The sequence below is a fragment of the Stegastes partitus genome, unplaced genomic scaffold (genome assembly GCF_000690725.1).
Source record: "Stegastes partitus isolate 25-593 unplaced genomic scaffold, Stegastes_partitus-1.0.2 Scaffold124, whole genome shotgun sequence".
Lineage (NCBI taxonomy): Eukaryota > Metazoa > Chordata > Actinopteri > Pomacentridae > Stegastes > Stegastes partitus.
In genome coordinates this window covers 396,952-419,290 of record NW_007577855.1, presented here as the reverse complement: position 1 = coordinate 419,290, position 22,339 = coordinate 396,952, and the positions used below count along the sequence as shown (strand labels likewise).

The 22,339-nt window shown below is 44.0% G+C and overlaps 1 protein-coding gene across 1 annotated transcript in view; it reads left to right on the top strand.

Annotated features, from left to right (window-relative positions):
• usp43a (ubiquitin specific peptidase 43a) overlaps positions 1-22,339 on the top strand; it is a 159,807-nt gene that overhangs the window by 1,400 nt on the left and 136,068 nt on the right. Inside the window, exon 2 of the mRNA XM_008278480.1 lies at positions 9,482-9,625. Coding sequence (XP_008276702.1) covers positions 9,482-9,625 — 144 coding nt within the window. The remainder of the gene's footprint in view (positions 1-9,481; positions 9,626-22,339) is intronic.

Sequence of the window (22,339 nt, the reverse complement as noted above, 5' to 3'; positions counted from 1 at the left end):
GAACTGGAGTGAATGTGGTTCAGAGGGCAATGGTCAATGTGCGCGTCCCATTGCAGGACTTCAGGGGAGGAGGCTAACGTTAGTCACGCAGAGGCAGTGATGATAAAACAAAGCACCAACACTTTGCCTCACAGTTTCGACATTTTATCATTGTTTGCTCGAGTAGTTTTTGTGTGTGCATGCCATGCGGTTACTGATTACACTCGGGCTGCAGTACCTGTTCAAGCACTTCAAGGGTGGTTCGTCTGCATTCCCCCGATGTGGAGACGAGCATTCCTATCTCATGCTGTTAAATATATGCGATGTGGAGACTACGTTACATCTGTTTCACGAGTTTTTAAGTCATGAAGCGGTCACACACTCGCGCACACAAAAGGCTCCTTGCTGCTGTAGTCACTCGTGGCTGTTGAGAGTTGCAGGGCCTTTAGCTCTCCCTCTGGGCTCACTGGATGATAGTCAGGCAGCAGGCTTACTGAGGAGTAACTGCTCTGTTGCATCAATAGCCCTGGGGGGGAAGTTGTAGGTGATGGGGTATGCAACATGTACACACACTCTTATACGGTCTCCAGAATGATTGTTACAGAAGGGTTAAAATCCATGTCAGTGATTTTGGATGTGGTTTTGTCATCCGTCCGCAACCACAGGTCATTAGCAGATTGAAAACCTATATGATTGAGTGTAATGCATCCTGAAGCTGTAAGAGAAAGGTTGTGGTTTTGATCTGAAAAATACTGTGAGTCATGTATTATGGATCGTTCATGCTGGGCTCCTGCATGAAGGTTCAGCAAGTGAGTCCACCTCTGTGTAGTAACTGTCAAGTGATTCTATATTGTATTATCTCCCAATAACTGCTGCACCACTTCTGGGTGTTTGCTCTTATGTGAAATTAAAAAGAGTTCAGATTTACTGTGTTTGTAGTACACGCTTCACAAGTAGGGGCTCCTTTCATTACGATCTTTTCCGTACTTTGGATCTCCATCTTTTATTTTTAGATCCTTCCTTTGCATTGAGGACATCTCCGGAGAGATGTTCAGCCATTCTTCGGAGGCTATTTTTTTTTTGGTGATCTTTGCTGGAGGGCTTGTGTTGCTCCACCATTTCCCTTAAAACACCCCACACAGGTGTTCTTTTGGATTTAAGTCAGGCAACACGCTCGGTCATGCCGTGGTTTTTGTAGAAACTTTTGTGTGATTTTGGCAGTGGGGGTTTTTGGATGGTTACCGTACTGGAATATTCCTCTTCTGCCAAGATGCTGCAGACTTGGATTTATCTTGTCAGCCAGTATTTTGGTATATCCACAGACATTCATGGTCTATAAATGTATTCCTTTTGCACTCACAAGGCCCCACATAACTCCCACTTCTGTGCTCTACTGCTTGGATCATGCATTCACTGTGGTCGTCCTGACAAGGTTCAAACAAACAAACTTATCTCGCTCTTATCTGGCCAAAGGATGGACGACTCACCAAGCTTCTTTTCATGCTCTTTAGCGATCTTGCAGTTCTGTGCCGGTGAGAAAGCATCCATCCAGTCTGAGCTGTCACAGAAACTCTGGTTTCCATTGATAAACCCTTTTGCCAAGTCTAAAGCACTTCCCTGTCTGTTTTCAGAGCTTTCAGAGCTCTAACCATTTCAGAAGGACCGCCACTGTGACTCTAATTAGTTACTGTGGTTTGTTCCCTGATTACTGCTGCAACTGTGTCTTTAACTGATTTTTTTTTTAGTTGTTCACTGATCTTCCTGTATCATTTTCAATTTTTGTAAAGTCACACAACCAGATTTTTCAGTTCCTTTGGCAGTTCTTTTGCCATGATGCAGATAGACACACAGCCCATAGGTCCAAAACGGAGAAAGTTCTGGTGCTCATGGGTCATTTTATATCTGCTTTCACGCAGTTGGCCTCATGAGAAATCACAGCTGGAATCAGTTTGGTTTCAGTGATTGCAGGTTTTCTTATCTTAGTGATCACAGGTGTGTTCATGTTTGAGTTTCTACTTTAAGACCTGTATTTCAAATATAGTATTTTTTTAATTGTTCATCACAGGAAATGCTCTACAATAAGATATAGTGTAATTATGTTGAATTATTTGACCTTTAAATGATATTCTGTGCCACTGTGCGATTTATCACTTCCATGTGCACCTTTAAAGTTCATGACGGGGAAAAAAAAATACACTTGAAAGTATTTGAAAAGGGATTAGAGGCCTTGACTGAATAAATCTGAACGACTACTTAATATATTTACCTCCGCTGAATTGGCTCACGTTACAATGTGAGCGACACGATGACGGAGTCCTCTGAAGGATACTTGAATATTAACCCTTCATGTCAGAATGTTCAGCGTGTGCTTAAGTGGACGTATTCGGCGCTTTCCTCAATTTTTGCACAAATATTCTCATAGTTGGCTGCATTAAAAGTACAAACCAAAACACGTCCTTTTTCTCTCCTCGCCCCACTGCATCGACACAGAGATTTGCGTCCGTCCCAGAGTGAAGCAGGAGCGAGGATGTTTACTGTAGCAGGTGCATTCAGCCTGGGAAGGACGATCCCCCCCGCTGAGATGCCTCCGATGGTGTGCACTCAGAGGCTGAGAGACAGAGAAAGAGGGAGGTAAAGACATCGCTGGTAAACAAAAGTACCGTCCTTCTGGTGATCCTCATAAGACCCCCCGCCGTCCGTAATCGGTAAAAGGGACAGGCGGCTTTGACAACTGATCATTATTGCCAAATTAGTTCACATTTGAAGAGAAGCACTGGCCTGCAAAGTAGTGAAAGGGGGGAAACTTTTTCTTTTTTTCCCCCTCTAAGATAATTGCCCTTACAGTACTTTTTCTAACTTTTTGTTGTTTGAGATTAGGTAATGAAGAGGAGCCTGTCTCTAGAAGTCAGTGTCTCAGCTGAAGATACCAGAACCCTCAGGCTTTTTACGAAGACACAGCAGGGACTTAAACCACCATTTAAATGTTTGGTTTATCTTCAACCCTGGAAAACAAGACGCTGATGCCTCAAATCAGATTGGATATGTAAGATATGGGCCCAAACACACGATATAGAATCAGTCTTTGTACGAAAATCATGTTGATCACCGGCTCACTTAAGTCTCAGCAACACTTAATTCGCCACAACATTAAAACCACCCGTCTCATATTGTGCGTGTCGCCCTTGTGCCAGTAAAAACAGCTCTGATCCACTGAGCCGCAGACGAGCAACATCTGGCGATGTCCTGTGGAGTCTGGCATCGGGTCCTTCGGGTCCCGCGGGTTGCAGAGTCGGGCCTCGGCAGATTAAGCTCGGTCTGGCAGATGCTCCAGATGCTCAGTCAGATTTTGATCTGGCGAGTTCGGAGGCAGGATTTGATGCTTTGGGCTCTTGGTCGTGTTCCTGAGCAGTTTTTTTTGCGATGCGGTGTGGGGCTCATTGTCCTGTGAGGGGAAGCCACCGGAGCAATGACTCACCGGATCTTCTTTTATAATCCACTTCATCACGGCAAAGAATGACAACCTACGACGCTGAAAGTTTTGCTGAGGATCTGGATCGTGCAGTGAGGCAACCTTTATCCGGTGAATTATCCGTTTTTGACAATGCTTGTCCTGTCAAAAGTTCCACCAAAGCAATTCCACCCATCTCTTCACTTAGCTCTGTGATTGATTTAAAGAAATATACACAAACCACAGTATTCCCTCCTAAACTCGAATAATAACGAGGTGCAGCCAGATCATTATGTACTACAGAACCCAGGGCTGGTTAAGCGAGACTAAGGTATTTGCGAAGTGTCAAAGTAGTGAACGCCAGAACCGAAAAGTTTCCCAGCACATTGCGCCGTAATGAGATGATTAATGTTATTCATTTCACCTGTCAGTGGTTTTAATGTTGTTGCTACGTGGTGTAAATGATTACAGGAGAATAGATTCTTATTGGAGTTATGGTTGGATTTAAACAAGAAGGTCTGTTCCACCATCTGCGGAGATAAATATACATTTATCAATCCCAGAAATCTTCGACGAGGAAGGTCCCTGCAGAGAGCGTTCAGATGCAGAACCCATTCGTTGCTGTCTTGTGTGGTTGTTTGGACTTAGAATCACTTGTTTTAAAGTCGCCCTTGTGAGGTTCACATAGCCACGGGGGGGAAAACTTCATCTTCATGTGATCCCAAATGCATCTATGTTCACAAATGATCAGCCTAATAGACGTGCTGCATCCAGAACTTTGCCACAGCAGCTTCAGCGCACATTTGACGAAATCTGCAGAGACGAAGGATCCTTTAATCGGTTGGGCCCAAAAGTTGTCTACATTTTGTAGTGTTGCACTCCTGACCTGAAGGATTAACAACCACAGTATCTACTAAAAAAAAAAAAAAAAGTTGTAGAGACGAGCCTCATCTTTTCACGCTTGACAGGATGCAGCTCTGCGGAACCGGAGGAGCTCGGTCGGAAAAGATGAAGCCCGGTGTTTTTAAGTCGTCTTGTTTGTTTGGGGAGTACAGGTGTGTGACAGTGAAGCAGGGGCAGCGAGACTGATGGTTTGTTTGCCTTGTCTCGTCTCCGCTCTCCTTCCAGAACCGCTCTCGGCGCCCAAGATGTATACATTGAGCGCACACGGAGCGGTGGGGACGTACACCACCTGGACCGCCTGTGCTGAGCCGCACAGAAACACACAGTGGGCCTGCCTCTCATTTTAGTTTGATTGCAGCAGTTTTTCAGCCGAGCAGATGGGAGACTTTTTTTGGGGGGGAAGATTTTAGCAGAGTGAACAGTATGACGCCATTTTATCACTGTTGTTTTTTTTTTAGCATACAATATCTATATTTTTTGTATCATACGCTCGGAAAACAGACCTGTGTCGATACCTCAGCTGTCGAAGGGGGAAGTGATATTGCTTCGAACACTTCATCTCGCCCTCATAACACACCAGCTAGACCACTTACAAGTAAGGTAACAGAGCCACCATATGCTGCTGGAAAGCAGCATGCATTCCCACGACTCAGTGAGCCGCACTCCATTATACCTGCACCGCTGTGACAACAGACAATAAAGAAACACAAGGAGAAGTGTGTCTGCGCTGTATCGGTAAGCACTGCAATACGAGGCCGTTTTCCACCAGGTTTATTGTCCCCACCGTGATTTATTTACCAGGACGGAGTGACACGGTGTTGAACGCTATGGGACTAAATCAATCTTTACTATTCTGGGATGCAAGAGTCTGATCACCGGATCATAGGAATAGAGTCGTGAGCACATGAAAACGACATATATGTTCACACGGGTGTTTGATGGTGTGACAGATGCGGCTTCTTAGGCTGTCAGTTTGCACACAAACTAGTGAATTTACAGCCTCGGCTGTGAATCCTCAAAGAATCAATTTCTCAGTTTCAGCAGAGCCCAGGGAGCCTTTCCTGGGCTGTAAAGCATTCAGAGGCGATTATTCTCATCGCATCTCATCCCTCCTTATTTTTTCTTTTTTTACTGATCGCCTGTAAATCCCACGCCAGGGACATCTACGGACAGGAAGGCTTTGCTCAGTCTTGACTTGCTTGCTCCTTTTTTTTTTTTCTCAGAGGTTTGACGAGCTTCTCAGAGGAATGATATTTGTCATCAAAAATCCCCGTCTGTTCTGGAGGTGAATCCAGTGAGCGAGAGCGGATGAATTGAGTTGGAAGGATGGTGGGAGGGAAAGGACAAGGTTCTACACCACTGAAAGAGGCTGATTTCTGGATGTGTGTGTGTTTATCAGGGCTCGTTGGAGCTCAGCTGCTCCTGATTAGTGGTGGAAATGGTTCTTATATGATGGAGAGGAAAGCAAAAGATAATAGAAAGAGAGGACGGCGAGGTTGTGTGGAGGTGTCGGAGAGAAAAGGATAGACGGAGCAGAGAACGAGAGGAGAGAGAGGGAGTGGAGGCTGGAAGTGATAGCTGCCTCCTGTCTGGTCTCTTCCAACAGCAAAGGTGAACCAGGCCGCTGAAAAATGAAACAACAAACGGAGCAGCCAGTAATGAGAGATTCTATCCGGTGTCATTCCAGCCAAACCTGTAGAGAGATGGTGGTGGTGGTGGTGGTGGGGGATATTGGGTGTACAAACAGGAGCGTGTTCTGTTGCTCTTAAGGATATGCCTCGTAATAATTTGTCAGTATCGCTCTCTGTCTGTCACTGAGGAATCCATCCGGGCCTGTTTGGCAGGCTGAGGTGAGCTGGTGGAAATAGAGAGGAGGGTCATTTGCTTGATGTATGTTTATAGTAAATTCCTGTCCCGCCAGCACTGGGATCCGTCATTGTTTACGCTGTGGGAGGATGGATGTGGGGAGAGGGCACGAGGGGGTCTGATGGTGTGAGGTGAAGCAAAGGTAGCAAGACACAACAGCCAAACGGACGTCTGCCTCTGCTGACCGCCGCGAGGTCACGACCCCCCGCTTGGGGAGACTGCACAGGTTTATGGCCGTCTTTCATCATCCCGTTATCTTTCTCTAATGCCTTTTTGTCTTCTTTGTTCTTTTCTTTGTTTGTGAAGCCGACAGTCGTAGATCCTTTGCTAAGACTGAAAATCTAATAAAAATAAATTGCCTCCCCTACAAATTAGGCCTTGTATTCCTGTGCACTGATCCGTAACTGGGTTTGCTAAGTCATAAGACTTCTGATTGCACCCCCCCTAAAAAAAATTGGATTAATATAAACAAAACTCAGTTGAACCCAAATATACAATCAGTTCTTTCTAGAGCAGGGGTTCTCTACTGGTCTCACCCTGGTATTTGTGAGTATTTGGAGATCAAAATTGATATCCCGATTCCAGCACAGCGAACGAATAGTTGGCGTTTCGGCTCCAGCCCTAGTATGAAAATCCACATTTTAAATACTCCGGGTCATGTTTGCGCTTTGCCATCTTGCATCCCAACATTAACACAAACTTAAAATGAACAAACTGTGGTTACCGTGCCTGTCAAAATAAAAGTTTTTTCAAAATAGAAAGAGTCCAACCTGAGACACACATTATATATTATTTAATTTTGACCAGCTGTCCGTGACCCACCCAGAACAGGTCCACGATCCACTTTTGGGTTGCGACCCACCAGTTGAAAACCCCTGTTCTAGAGCATTATCAGTAGGCTGATATCGTCATATAATATTGTCGTGCAATAGATATGTCAGCATTATCATGCAGGTAGTCCAATATACATTTTTCTTTTTTGTACAGGTCGCAATGCTGGAAATGATGCTTGGGAAGATAATTAAATAAACATTATCATTACACAGTTTGTCCAGCAGAGCAGCTTCGATTCAACTCTTTACGGTTCACTCAGCACTGTCTGCAGCACATGTAGCAGAGAACATGCTGAGCAGATGGTGGTGCGGAGTCTAGTGGTGTCAAGGATGATGTTTTTTTGTTAGAAAGTTAATAAAACAAAAAAAAAAAAATGTATGTAAATGGTATTGGCTGATATATTAATATCTGCAGTTCCTAATTGATAATCATAGATGAAATTATGACTGTAATATATATAAAAGCTGTAACAGCAGAGGGTTATTAGCCAACTGTTCAAAAATGTCAGATGCAGCAGAACATTGTTTCACATGCTCTATTATTTTCTAAATGAATGTCTTTATTCAAATGAAACCAGGACTGCTTGAAGACATTTAAGAGGAAGGTTTCCTGGACCCACCACACCGAGTGAGGCCTGGTCAGGTGTGGGCTGAGAATCGGATTCTTGGTCTAGACTGATCAATAGATCTTACAATAAGCTCAGCGCTTCCTCTGGCTGACCCTTCCACCCACCTTTATCCTCTCCTTGACTACTTCTGAAGTATTTACTCAACAAACACTTAAGATCCTACCGGAGCGATGCTCAGGTCAGCTTCGAGCGCTGCTGGTGTTTACAGAGGAACTCAATATCTCAACCTACCTGCTATTCTTGTTTCTTTGTGTCTCAGGCCAGTGTCAAGAATTTCCTTTCTTTTCATTTCTTCCTTTTAATAAGAAATCAATTTAAAACGAGGAGCTGATGCTTGGGAATCCAACTTTGCTGCTTTGCCAAAGTGCCTTTGAGGCTGTGTGGCACATTTTCACTCTGAGAGACAACACTGTAAACGGAAATCAAAGAGCTGAGCAGAACTACCAGCTGTGACTCACACACAACCGGGTAGAAAAGCGAAGGGGAGAAAACAGCAGAGATGAGGCCGGTGCAGAAGTCATCCCTTCCTCTCAGGGAAGTCCTGACTTCTTAATCAGCAGGACTCTGAGCCCTGACTCAGCCCGGCTACTGGAACTTTGCAACTCTTTTCCCATCTCTTGTCCTCTGGTGCTTTTTTTTTTCTCGCCCGTCTTTTCTCACTTGTCATTTCTCCGGCCTGCCACAACTGCGCTGTCCTTTTTGATAAAGAGACAGAAGAACACTCACCGGCCTTTTGAAACTCCTCCAGCATCCCTCCCTTACTCCACTGCTCCCCTCTCCCCATCTCTCCATCTGTCCCACATCCCTTCATCCCCTGTCAGCGCTCCCTCGTAGTGATGAAGCTCATTAGCGGGCTGTCTCTGTCATATAGCATGCAGGGGGTGGAGGGGTGGTGGGGTGCTCCCTCCTGTGTTTATATTTAGATACTGGGATACTGCAGGTATGATGTGGTGATTTTTAATGAGCGGAGCAGAGCCTGGATCCTGTCAGTCACACACAGAGAGCAGCAGAGAGGCAGAGCAATAGCCACCCAGTTTAGAGCTAATGCAGTCATTAGTTGTGTATGTCTTTTGCTGTCTGACTCATAAACTCCCAACTCCTTTCTCATAATTGAATCAGACAGATTGGCTGTTTTTTTTCTCCTAGTAACACCTGTCATAGTGTGTACATCTTTTGCATGAGTCATCCTTCGGGATGCAGTGTGCGACTGTGTTCACAGAACCATTTTCCTAAAATGTTATTGGGCACCACAAAAGGCTGATGTGTGTGCGTGCTTTTGTTTACTGACGCTGGTGTAATGCCAGAAATAGCAATCTCAGTCTTAATAGCTTTTTAAAAAAAGGATTAAAGTAATTTTCCTTGTGTCTTCTGCTAAGGACGAATCTTCTTACAGTTTATCAGCCAAATGACTAATTTCTTTCATGAAATAAATGCCAGATTAATCAATAATGAGAACAATTGTTTCTGTAGATCTAATACAGTTAATATTGTTTAAAAGATGATTTGTCTCCTGGTTGTGTTTATCCCAGAGTGTAATCTCCAAAGAGAATTATAAATGAATGTATTACTTGATCTTATCATAGCCAAATAATGTCTGACAGATGTTTTTAAATGACTCTGCACTAAGTGATGAGACAGAAATGCATCATCATTTTCCCGTCTCTCTCCTGAGAACTCCAAGCCTTAACCAGCTCCTAACTCACAAACGATGACTTCCTGCGTTCCGTGCGAGCGCCATCTCATTGGAAAGACGTTGGTCTTTAATAACTTTTTAAACTCAGCCAAAGTGACAGACTAATTGTGTCGTCTCTCCTCTCCAACAGAGCATAGTGGCCAAATACGGCTCTCAGTTTCGGGGAAACTCGCAGCACGATGCCCTCGAGTTCCTCCTCTGGCTTTTGGACAGAGTTCATGAAGATGCTAATTCCACAACTGACAACAACAGCAAGACCAAAGCTAACGCCAAGGTGAGTCCGCTGGTGTTTATTGCAGCTGTTTCCTTCGCAATGATAAATGTGCTCTTTGTTTAGGCTAATAGATGCATCAAATACACCCGTGTGTCAGTATCACTTACGTAACTGCTAGAAACAACTTTGTCACAATTTTTTACTAAGTTTTCCAGATTTTTCTTGGCGGCTTGACAGGCTTTAATTAATTCATGAGTTTACCAGATGGAGCAGATAAATAAATGATAGTGTTTAATGTAGATGAGTTTGTCCATTTTGCTTAATAGTGGGATAAGAAACTGTGAGTAACAACCCAACTTAACCCTCTGAGGTCTTGGCCACTGTTTTCATTTTGTTGGATCTCTTACTGTTTAAAGAAATGTATAAATTCAGTAATGGAAGATACAAGCGGGTCACGTTTTGCCAGCACAGTCACGGCTGTTTGAATATGTCAGTAGCTGTAATGCCATATGATATCAGAAATACTTAAAAAAAATAAATAATTTATTAGATTTTTCAAAGCAAAACCAAGTTCTCCAGTAAGAAAAAAGTATAAAATGAGTCACAACTGGAGAGACTCTTGAATGTCTAAAGTCAATAGTTTTACTCCAACATCAGCCACGAGCACGATAATGATCATTTTAGTTACAAACCAATGTTCTGCTTGGTTCCTGCCATTTATGTGGATGTTACTTTGGCACATCCCGACTGAAACTGTTCCACATTAAGCACACTCGGCATCAGAACAGCACTACTTACTGGAGGAACACGACCAAGAGCTCTAGATGTTAACCCAGCCTCCAGCCTCCCCAGCTGACATTCTGATTGAGCATCTACTGGATGTGTAAGAACAAGCCTGATCCAAAGATGATACACGACCATGTCCCAATGGTCCAGAGCTGTTTTGTCAACATGAGGGAGACCTACATGATATTTGGCAGACGGTTTTGATGCTGTGGCCGATTGGTTTGTGGTGGTATTGGCTTTTAGATGATCGCTGCAGCTTTCTAAACATCAAGTGTTCTCATCATTATTTTGGTATTTGGAGATGACTCGCTCCTTTCCTGTTGACAAGGGCCAGTTTCCTGCTGAAGTTGTTTTGCCATAGGCCCCATATGCAATGAAAAATCTTGCAGTTTCAATCTGTGCAAATGGAGAGTCCCTCAGCTGTCCAGATGCCCCATCTCCCCCAACCTGTTTGATTTTCTTTGAAATACTTGACGCTGGCTGTTATGAGCTGTGATCAGCTTTTGTCAGTATGAATTTGGGCAGACACCCAAAGGGGCGCCTTGGTTAAAGTTTCCCAGCTCGTCTCACGTCAGGCTTCTATCCTGTTTTTCACTGCAGAAATGAATTCGCAAGCAGCAGAAAGGAAAATTTGATGCTCCACGTCTAACTGCACCTGGCACTTTGAGGTTGCACAAATTTGCTTTCAACAGTGGCATTATGATCCAATGTCAGGTGCTGCAGAGTCGTGCTGCATTTAAAACACTATTCAGTAAAGGATGCAGTTCTATGATGTACTTCAGAATTAAGACAGCCTTGTTTGTGACGCTCACTACAGCTGATCCTCCCGGTGGTCCACTCTGTAGGCAAGTGATAGCGTTCATTTCAGTCACAAACATCCCTTCATACATTCTCACGAGTACAGTATTTCCAGTGAGTGAGTTTGTTTCTCCATCGCTGGCCCCCCAGAACTCCCAGAACTGGATGAATCTGCAAAGAGCCGCAGCGCTCCGAGTGCCGTTCTTGCACCTGCAGCTGAGCTGAAACCTGCTCGGTCTGAAGTGACCCTTTGTGCGCGCCGACTCTTCCTGTGGCGTGTAAAAGGAGAATCTGTTGAAACGGCAGACATCCTTCTCTCTTTGTGTCTTTGTCTCCGTCTCTGATGTACGATGCTCACCTCGCAACCTTGCGCTTGGATGGTAGCCAGGATTAGACGTGATGTGTTGAGAGGAAATGAAGGGCAGACACATCACGACTGAGCTGATGACTTTTTTTTTTCCCTCTCCTTTCATCGCGAGTCTGATGCTAATGCTCACCGAGAACCAGAAGCCAATAACATTTGTCATTGGTGAATGCATTTGTTGGATTGGATCGGAGTGCATTTTACTGATTTCTCTGTCTGTGTGTGTGTGTCTCGCCTCTTCCTCTTGTTTCAAACAGATGGAAACAAACGCATATTAATCAAAGCGCACTACGGGGCAGTTCCCATGTTGTTTCATTTCAATGAGTTCCTTCCTGCCACAAGGTGTGGCACAATAAAACCTCTGGTGCTCCTTTTTCATTTAGATTTATTTCGAAATATTCTTGACAGGTGCAGAACTTTACCTGATGATGTGATGCTCATGACTCTATAGCTTACCTATCTAAATGAATTGCTCAACTCCAGTGGAATAGATGCTCCCCACTACTTCAACGCATTTAATTTCTCGGGCCTCTTCATTAGCTGATTATGTGAACGTATGCGTGCGCAACAAACACCGAGTACGAAGACCTGCTGTGATCGGCACCCACTGTGACAAATGTTTAATTACATTTGCTAAGTGTCATCCTGCTTCTCCCCAGTCGGTTTTGGAGTTTGCCTGCAGCGCCGTTGGTTCGTTGTGGGCCTCGCTGCGCCGCCAGCCGAGAAACCTCCCGTCCCGTTAGTAAATGAATATACTGTTATTACCTTAACTGTCTCTTCACTGCCACCCGATGCCCAGCTCCCCCACTCTGACAGCAGCACTAATAGAGGCACCCTTTATGCAACGTAAACAGCTTACGGCTGTGACTCTCATTAGGCTGCCAGTGAATCACGGTATCATAAAGCCGGCTTTCCTCCGCGGCTGCTATGAGGCAGAGATGGAGGGGGGGGAATAAAAAAAATTAAAAAATCGCTGGCTTTTTCACACGAGGAGGGAACATGTCAGATGTTTTTTTGCAATGAAATGCTCTTCCCGGTTCCAGCAAATTGATTTCATTCATGTAACGCAGCGTGCTCATGCTTATATTGCTGTAATATGGAAGCCACACATGCTCCTCTGTGGGTTTAGAACAGGGGTCTCCAATCCTGGTCCTGTCACAGTCCTGCATGTTTTAGATGTTTCCTTCTTCCAACACACCTGATTCAAATGATCAGGATCGTCATCAGACTTCTGCAGAGCTTGATGATGAGCTGATCATTTGAATCAGGTGTGTTGGAAGAGGGAAACATCTAAAACATGCAGGATTGTGACTCTCGAGGACCAGGATTGGACACCCCTGGTTTAAAATATCTGATGACCTCATCTGTGTGCAAAGAAAAAAACGATTAGGAAAACAAAACAGAGGCATAAATTAGCTCGTGTGTTTGATTCTTCCATGTCAGAGATGTCTTGTAAACAATCCACATCACACTTGACTCGAAGCTGCAGCTAATCTGTCCTCATCTATGACTTTGTAATTAGTTTAGACCTTAAACGTTTAGTTTAATTACAACAAAACTGAACAATTCTCTGACACTCATTTCCCCGCAGTTCACGCTCCATTAATAAACCCTAGAATAACATTAAATAATCCCCAAATAAAAGCTAAATGTCAGTCTAACCTCTCCTTTCAGACACATCCTCTGTCTGGTATTTTCATTTATTCAAATATTTCGAGTTCCATGGCCGCTCACTCTTACAGTTTTTTTTTTTTTTTTTAACAAAAAGGCACAAAAAAAGTGCCTTTTTAGTGCCTTTGAAACATAATTTGTCAGATGATAATAGAAGTCCTTTGGCAGTGCAGAAGGACAGGCAGAAAATAAGATGGAGTGGTGGCTGAGTTTAGCAGAGGGAGAGAGAGAGAGGAGCGGGAAAGTGACTTTGATTTGCTTTGTCTGGTTACAGCCGGGGATGTAGGACGATACAGGTCATGATGAGCTGACAGAAACCTAACGGTGTCAACAACGTCTGTGCCGCACACATTCAGCCAACGGCACCGTGGCCTGCTGGTCACATTCACCCTTCTCAGACTTTTGATTGGAGCTGCTACTTATGATTATTTTCTCCATTAATTTATCACTTTATTTATTTTTTAAAATCTATAAAATGTGAGGAAATGGCACTAAAAGCTGCCAACATGTACCTAAATCCCTAAGATGCCGTCTTTCAATGTTGTGTGCTGTCTGATCAGCAGTCCAGTACCAAAGGATATCTAATTTGTGATGTAAGATGGAGACAAAGAGAAAAGTTTCACATTAGAGGAGTGGGAACAACCACATTTCTGGCAATTTGTTTAAAAGAAATGATTCAATCGCGTAATCATTTAGTAAAATAGCACTAATTACACACACATAGACACTTTATACACTCAGACGCTTTGTATTTTGTACTTTTTGTTCTTATTTTATTTCAATTTAATTACTCACCTTTCTGTAATTGTGTATATTTGTTTATTGTACTCTGGAAAAAGCTCCTCTTAGCTCCTACTTCTGCTTGTTTCTTACACAACAATCTGTTTTTTAATACATTTTCCCCCAAATTAGCTGCATTTGCGCTGCCGTTATAAATGATCGAGCATCTACAGTAGTTTATGCAACACATCAGCTCTTTACTTTGTTCACTGTATCAGATTCCCGTTGTGTTAAAGTAAACTTAACAACATAATACCTGTCATATACTCCTAAAAACGTATATTTTTTTGTTCTCCTCGGGAGAACTACCCGTCATTGCAGCAACTCCATTTTTATTCTGTACAACCTGTTCTTTACCTGCCTCTCTTGACACATTTTTTGACAGCCCTCTGATGTTGTGACATTTTTCTGGTCTCATTTTTATTCCCCTCGTGATTTCTATTCTCTGGAGACGTGTTGAAATTCTCAGGGAACAAGTGTAATGAGTTACTCTTCAAACAAGTACATGGCTGTTTTGCACCTTTTTTTTTTTTTTACTTCGCTCAATAACCGAAGACTAATTCAAGGTTTGTAAGCACAGTTGGAACAACTTGGGCAATTATTGAGTGATATGAGGTGTAGGTGTTTGTATGTATAGCTGCATGCATAGACACCCTCAGATTAAAAGCAAATATGAGCAGCGAACCTGAATCCAATCACATTATTGCTCGAGATGTCTTCGTAAGACATTCCTCTTTGAACTGCAAATCCATTTTAATTGGATGTTGAGACAATAAGGGCATATATATGGCTGTTTATTGACCTTGGACATGTAGGTGCTGTGATATGGTTTACATTCCAGAGACGTGCTTGCGTCTGCAAATTGTGCGGATGATTATCTGTCTATGCTGTGATAGACTGGAGACCAGTCTGCTGCTTGCTTAATGCATGCTGGGATAGATTTTAGTCCGCTTGCAAGCTTGGATATGATAAGCAGTTTACAGAATGAATGGATGGATTTAATTTTTATTTTTTGGGAGTGGATTCCCATTAACTAGACTCAGAGGGACAGCTAGTCTTTGTGAGTCCCATCTGTGCAAACTAACATATAGGGACAACATGAAACCCACCTGCCTAGTGTTGTGTTGAGCTCTCTTGTGCTGCCAGAACAGTTCTGACCTGTTGGGTTGCGGTGTCTGCCACAGTGGATCCTGGTTTGTGTCTGGGTCAGCACTTTGGCCTCTGTCATGTTTGTTGAGCTGTTCCTGAGCAGTTTTTAGAATGTGATCGTCCACCATGGCTGTGTAATTGCGGCTGACTTGCTGTATGTGTGAATGAAGGAGGGCAAAACATAAACTACAGAAAAGTTCAGCACAGCCTCCAGTACTTCCGATTTTTGACTACGGTGACATACTTTATAGATCCACATCCAAATCCCTCCTCCATAAACTGGACACCATCTACCACACGGCCATCCGTTTTGTCACTGGTGCCCCCTTTATGACTCACCACTGCACTCTGTACAGCCTGGTTAACCGGCCCTCTCTTCACTCCCGCAGGCAAACCCATTGGTATTTGTTCATTTATACGACTATCATAGGTCAAACTCCGGCATACCTGTGTTCACTACTCATCACCCGTCACATCAGCCGCTCACTTTGCATCCACTGCCTCATCCCCAAAGCCCGCACTGTCTTTGGCCGCTATTCATTTCAGTTTTCTGCAGCTCTCGACTGGAACCACTTACAAAAAACAATCAAACTCAGTGTATTTATATCTGGATCTTCTTTTAAAAACATGGTGAAGCAACTTTTTATCGAGTCCTGTACCTGCTTTTAGTGTATTTTATCTTCAAAGACTTTTATTGTCACGTTTTGTTTGTGTATTGTTTTCTTATGGATGTATTGTGTTTTCTGCTCTGTGCTGCCTCTTGGCCAGGTCGTTATTGTACATGAGAACCTGTTCTCAATTAACCTACCTGGTTAAATAAATAAAAAAATAAGCCTCCAAAATACAGAATTAAACTTGTCTTGCAAGGTGTGAACCAAAACCCAGTAAATATAAAAATAATTCGCTGCAAAACCTGGATAATATTAATAATCTGGTAAATCAGTGTGCAGTGTCAGCTCATGTGCATGATGTTGTCTGTTTTATAACTCCTTTAAAGAGGCGGATTAGCTGTGGTTTGTCATGCAGAAAGAGTCGAGACGTGTTACGACCCTTGTTTGCGCAGATCACCTGCTGCACAGGCAGTGTGACCAGTCCGGCAGCTTCACCCAAGAAACATTACATAACACAAGACTGTGAACACACACAGGCAGGCAGCTCAGTAATGTTAATCCGCCCTCCAATGGGACCTCGCTAAACTTGCTTGGTTTCCCTCTCGCCTCGCTGGCTCCACATCAGTAGCATTCCTCACCGGCTAACAGAGGACCACAGCGACGACCTGAATTTGTGCACATTCAAATTCTTCTTTTCGGACACTTCTACAGTAGTTATTTAAAAAAGAGATATATCTATAAAAAAAACAAACAAGCGATGGTGAAAAGAGCGGATTGGTGTAATCTCCATCGGCTCACATGTTGCTAAACTGACAGCTTTTGTGCTCGCGAGCATTAGAAAAACGAACAGCTTTGGCTACAAGTGAGAGTTTTTTTTTTTTTATTCTTGACCTGCCGGTTTCAGCGCTGAACGTTGCCGCCACTGGCTCGGGGCCATGGCATATTACGGGATATTAAAGGCCTCTTACATTATCGCCTCAGGCCTCAGCAGTTCTCAGACGCCATTCTAATACATCTGGTGAGAAAAATCAACAAACTAGCACTTCATATTGTCAGCGAGTGGCATAAATTTCCTCCTGTTTGTTGAGGGAGTGCATTTTAGCACATTTGACTCCGGGCGTCTCCATTAGTGGGATTTGGAGCGCGTGCGTTTAAAACCTCATGCGTCTCACCCTATGGACAGCAGCGAGTTAGCAGGTTTGCCAGTGCAGCACAAGTGCCAAGGAATTATGTATGTATTATTCGATTTTAAATGTCGATAGTGGTTGGCCTTTCTGCCCCAGGAGGCTTGACTGTGGAGAGAGAGAAAGAAAAAAAATCTCCAGGCCCCGGAGCCAACTGCACAGGCTTTGAAATCGGGTCAGTGGCTGTGGTAAAGCGAGCGAGCCCTCTTATCAACAGGGACAGAAATAGTGAGTTTGATAGCTCTGCACGAGTTTTTTGGCTCAAGTTCTACATGGGGAAGGGGGGAGGTGGAGAGCAAATGTCAGTAAATGAGATGAATCAGCTGACAGGTAGGGTGACAGACGGGAGGCTGACGGGACCTTGATGTGGTGTCTCCCTCATCGGTGTCAGTCATCAGGACATCAGCGCTGTGATATCACATCTACCTCCTCGGTTTCAGTCAGAAACACTGTCAGGAGAGATTAGGATGTGGGATGAAGACGGGTTTAGTGCTGCTAAAGGAGTTTAAAACGTTGTTTCTTTAACAGAAACCGTGAAAGAAGGAGGAAATTCTTTTACGCAGTGAAGAGGTGTTGACATGAAGCAGACGATCCTCCAATAGAACCGCTTCAAATAAAGAATTTTAGTAACACAGTGCTGGAAAGGGAACTATAAATGTTGTATTTCAAGCTTAATAACTAATTTATTGGCTTATTTTTCACAGTATTGTTGTTTTAAAGGGGCTGCAGGGTGGCGCAGTTGGTTAGCACTGTTGCCTCGCAGCAAGAAGGTCGCCGGTTCGCGTCCCGGTGGGGGAATCTTTCTGTGTGGAGTTTGCATGTTCTCCCGCGTCCAGGTTCTCCGGCTTCCTCCCACACGGTCCAAAAGCATGTTGAGGTTAATTGGTGATTCTAAATTGTCCGTAGGTGTGAATGTGAGTGTGCTTGGTTGTCTGTCTCTAAGTGTAGTCCTGTGATAGACTGGTGACCTGTCCAGGGTGTCCTCTGCCTTCACCCTGAGTCAGCTGGGATAGGCTCCAGCCCCCCATGACCCTCGTGAGGATTAAGCGGTGTATAGATGATGGATGGATGTTGTTTTAAATAGGAGCATTTATCAGATTTTACACATAACTGCTGGATCAGTTGTGAATATTTGGGCGAGACTTATCAAACCAAGCTGGACCACGCCTGGGTAACAGTGTGCGGACAATCAGCAAAAAAAATAACCGTATGACGTTTGATTCTAATGGGCTCTCTGCCAGGAATTCCTATAAAGATGTTTAATATTTGTGAGCACTTTCTGCAACTTAAGTCGACTGAGGGAGACAGCTTTACCTAAAGTTAGCATTGTTTCCCTTCACCGCTCTGTTGGCTCTACAGTCCTACACGCCTCTCCGTCCAGGATCTCAGCCAAACTATACCGTCCGCTTTTGTTCATCTTTTTTCTGCCTCCTTGAATCGCAGGTTTTGTCTTCTGTCAAAACTCCCAGTTGTTACTGACCCTAACATCTGTGCGACTTGGTGGAAAAAAGCCTTTAAGTGTGACTTGTCTGCTTCTCTTCAGATGCGTCCAAAGCTTTGGGCAATCATGGATAAAAGTCTCGTCCTTGACCGGCTTGCTTTGTTGCACAGCTTGTGTGGACTGTAACTGGTGCCCAGAATGGAGCCACTCAACCCTTCCACATGATCGTACCAACGACCAAAGTGTACACAAGTAAAGACAGTTTTTAAATAAAATAAAAGTGAGCCTCAAGCTGTTACTCAGGAGTGTGAAGGTAGGTTCTGTCTGCTTCCTTGGTAGAAATCGTGTGTTTCTAGACAATGTCACGGATCGCTTCACACAAGTCGTCAAACTAGCCAAGAACAGGCAGAGAAGTCTGTTTCGAGGCGAGTTAAGATGAGCAATCCAGACGGTCATTTTTGTTCCTGATACTCGTGTTCTCCGGTCAGGCCATCACCAGGCTGATGTTGTGCGGTCTGACCTTCGCGTAGCCTTTTTTTTTCCAGATTGAAGTCGTTGTCTTTGATCTAAGCATGACCGATGGAGAGGAAGCCCGACCGGCCGACAACACTCCCCGACTTCCTCCCCCCTCAGGTGCTTGTGTGACATCCAGGTGAAGTTGCGAAGCCTTCAGTTGGCATCAGGTCATCCCCTCTCCCTCCTCTACCGCTCAACCTGCCTCTCAATCTCACACGGCTTTACATCAAAGCAGCGGTAACCCCTGCCACAGCCGCCACCTTGCACTCGCCCGATTTTTATTTTTTTTTATCTACGAGTGACATTTTCGAGATGCCACGAATTCCTCCTGACAGAAGGAGAGAGCGGGTTCATGAAAGAGAAATCCTTGAGTTTTTTTGACAAGTCTTTCTTTTCGATGCGTTGCAGAAATGGGCAAAACATTTATTGTCGGAAAGGAAATCTTTACAGCATGTTGTTGTTGTTGGCTGGTCGAGGCCTTTACACGCTGTGGCTGTTATTGCAAAATAAAGTTTACACGGCGTTCTAGAGTCTTCTGTAAATACTATAGTCTTTACCTGTTTTGGTTCTATGACAGATTTATTTTTAGGTTTTCTGGAGAAACGTCAGTCTGCTGTGTCATAAATATACATATATGTAACGTCAGTGTTTTCTTTTTAACTTTATCGGTGTGAAACAGTCTGGACAGAGTGGACCGGGTCAGCTAATCCGTCTTTGCTATCCTACCACTCTTAATAGGATTTACATTGGGGAGGAAGAGGAGGAGGGGGCTTTGCTTTTTGCCTTCTCTTCTTCGCCATGGCCTCATCCATTATTCACTTTCCCCGTTCAAGTGTCTCTTTTTTTGAAAGCCTCCTTCCTGACGTAATATCTTGATCTATCAGCTAGCGAGGGATGAATGACTGAGTAGGCCTTATCATCCCGTGTCACCCCAGTTCCCCTCATCCGCTCTCTTTAAAACCGACGTTAGACTTCTACAGAGGCACAATGAGGCTTCTTCGTCTGGGTTTGTGTTGCTGCGAGATCGAGCAAACTTGATGAGCTTGCATTTTTCTTCGCCCTGTGAATGAAGTCGCCCCTCTCATATTCCTTTATGTCACCTCTGAATTGATCTATGGATTGCCCGTACGCCGGTTCTCGTGAAGAAACATGAAAAAATTAAGACGCTGTGCCACTGTTTAACCTTGATTTGAGTCTCCACATTCTCTTTCGTCACCCTTTCGAAAGCCATTGAAGCGAATTAAAAGGAAAAAAAGAAGACAGGTGGAAGATAATAAGCGACGGCACGAAGGAGGTTGGAAGGTTGGCCGCCTTTCAGTTTGCACACATTCGGTGTCACTGCAGGTTAAAAGTTGAAACGCTGCGTCGTCTTTTTCCCGCGAAAACAATCTTGTGAAAGCTCCGTTACCGTACAATGTGAGGTCATGAGAGACTACTCGGAAAGGAAGCGAACAAAGAAGAAGGGGCCAGAGGACACTATTACACATATTCGTTTTTGAGAGCGGTAATGGGAGAGGTTGGGTGTTTTTTTTTGTTTTTTTTCTGTGAGACGATCAGAAGGTGAGAACAGAGAAAGAATTCAGCCGGAGAAGGTGTGTGCCGGAGCCCCTGCCTGTGTTGTGTGTTTGAACACTAATGTCTTCTTCAAACTCAAACAGCAGGGAGTCACAATCGGAGCTGCTATGAGCCTTGTGCAGCCAGACTGCAACATCTTCAGCCTTTGTAAGTGATTCAAGTCTGGAAACAAAAACACCAGAGTTGATTTCATTCCATTCTAAAAATGTCTTTGACAACTACTGACACTGCTGCCTACGTTTATTGATGTCTTGGCCTCTTGGGTGCAGCACAGCCGGCTGTAAAACATGTTATATATCAGGTTGTAAAGTTGAGAGGTGAACATGCTTGCAAACACTGGCCTATTTACAACAAGTATGAGTCAGCATTGGGATTCACTGACGAGTCACTTCTGTCCACCTAATCGGGAACCAGTTTCAACTTAGAAAGACTCCTTGAGAGAGTTTAATTTTTCTTCTGCTGATTGGTTGCGAAGCAAATTACCCTAATTTATAATCAGTGTACCTCGCTTGTAACCTCGCCAAAGTACCCACAAAAATATATAGCAGGAAAGAGAACAGCTGATTACTTCATCCCGCTCTGTGTTTGTGCTGCTAACATTTAGCTGATCCATGTTTCCCATGTGAAGATGCAGAAGGACGCCGTGGTAACATCAACAGGAACTCGTTGTTTCTTCTTCTTCTGTGACAACAAACACAACACACAGGCTTCCAGCGAATCTGCTGCTGCTGCTGCTGACTAAAGTGACTTTTCTGCCTCAGAAGCAACAGTTTACTGTGGGCAGCAATGTGGTGATATTCCTCTCACACAGCGGGAGACTTCCCACAGCAAGCCCGACAGTTTATATCACCACCTTCCTTAAAGGGGATGTGCAGTCAGGCTGTGGGTGGAGTTTGGTTTGTTAGACTAGAAATGGAAAAGGGTGGAAAAGGAATGAAATCCTTTACTAAAATACTACACTGTGACAGCCCTGCACTGAACATGTTAAAGTTTAGTCAGGAAAATGTACTATGATGGTAAAAGTTCTCAATTCAGGAAAATGTGTATAAAACACTGTATTACACTATATTAGATTATTTTTCATGCATTCAACCAAAGCAGACTTTTACTGCTGTAGCAACCCAAACCACCTTAAACAGTTTAAATCAGGAAATGCTAAGAACCAAAACAGATGAGCAGAATTGCAATCAGTGTTGTTAAACCAGCGACTTCCTACGCGGCCTGTAGTGATGTAAGAATGGTAAGACAGAACCGGAACAGTCAAGTTGTGGACTGTACACTGAACCGATGAGCTCTATAGCACTAAACACATAATAGGGCTGAAGGGAAACTACAGATTTGGGTGATAATAGTTAGAAACCGGACTGCAAGGTGGCTCGGTGGTTAGCATCGTTGCCTCACAGCAAGAAGGTTTCCGGTTCGCGTCCTGGTGAGGACACCCGGGATCTTTCTGCGTGGAGTTTGCATGTTCTCCTCGTGCAGCGTGGGTTCTCTCCGGGTTCTCTGGCTTCCTCCCACAAGGTCCGAAAACAAACAAAACTGGCGACCTGTCCATGTGTCCCCTACCTTCACCCATAGACTGTATAAAAGATGGACGTAGCAACCGGCCCCGAAAAATGAACCTGGAAGTGTCAGAAATCTGCAATATCACTACGTCCACTAGCTGTTGGCTCCAAAAAGCCCTGGCTCCCATAGACATACACAGATCACGAAATACCGCATTCCTGCAGCTCAGGATTTGTTTCTTATTAGTTTTCATGGTCAAATCCAGAGATCAGGTGGCCAATCTGAGAATAAATCAAAACTGAATTTTTAAAAAATCATCAAAATTTTGCGGGGCAAGGGGCGTGGCTGGCTTGATTGACAGTCGACAGCGACGATGCAGACAAAGCGAGCAGA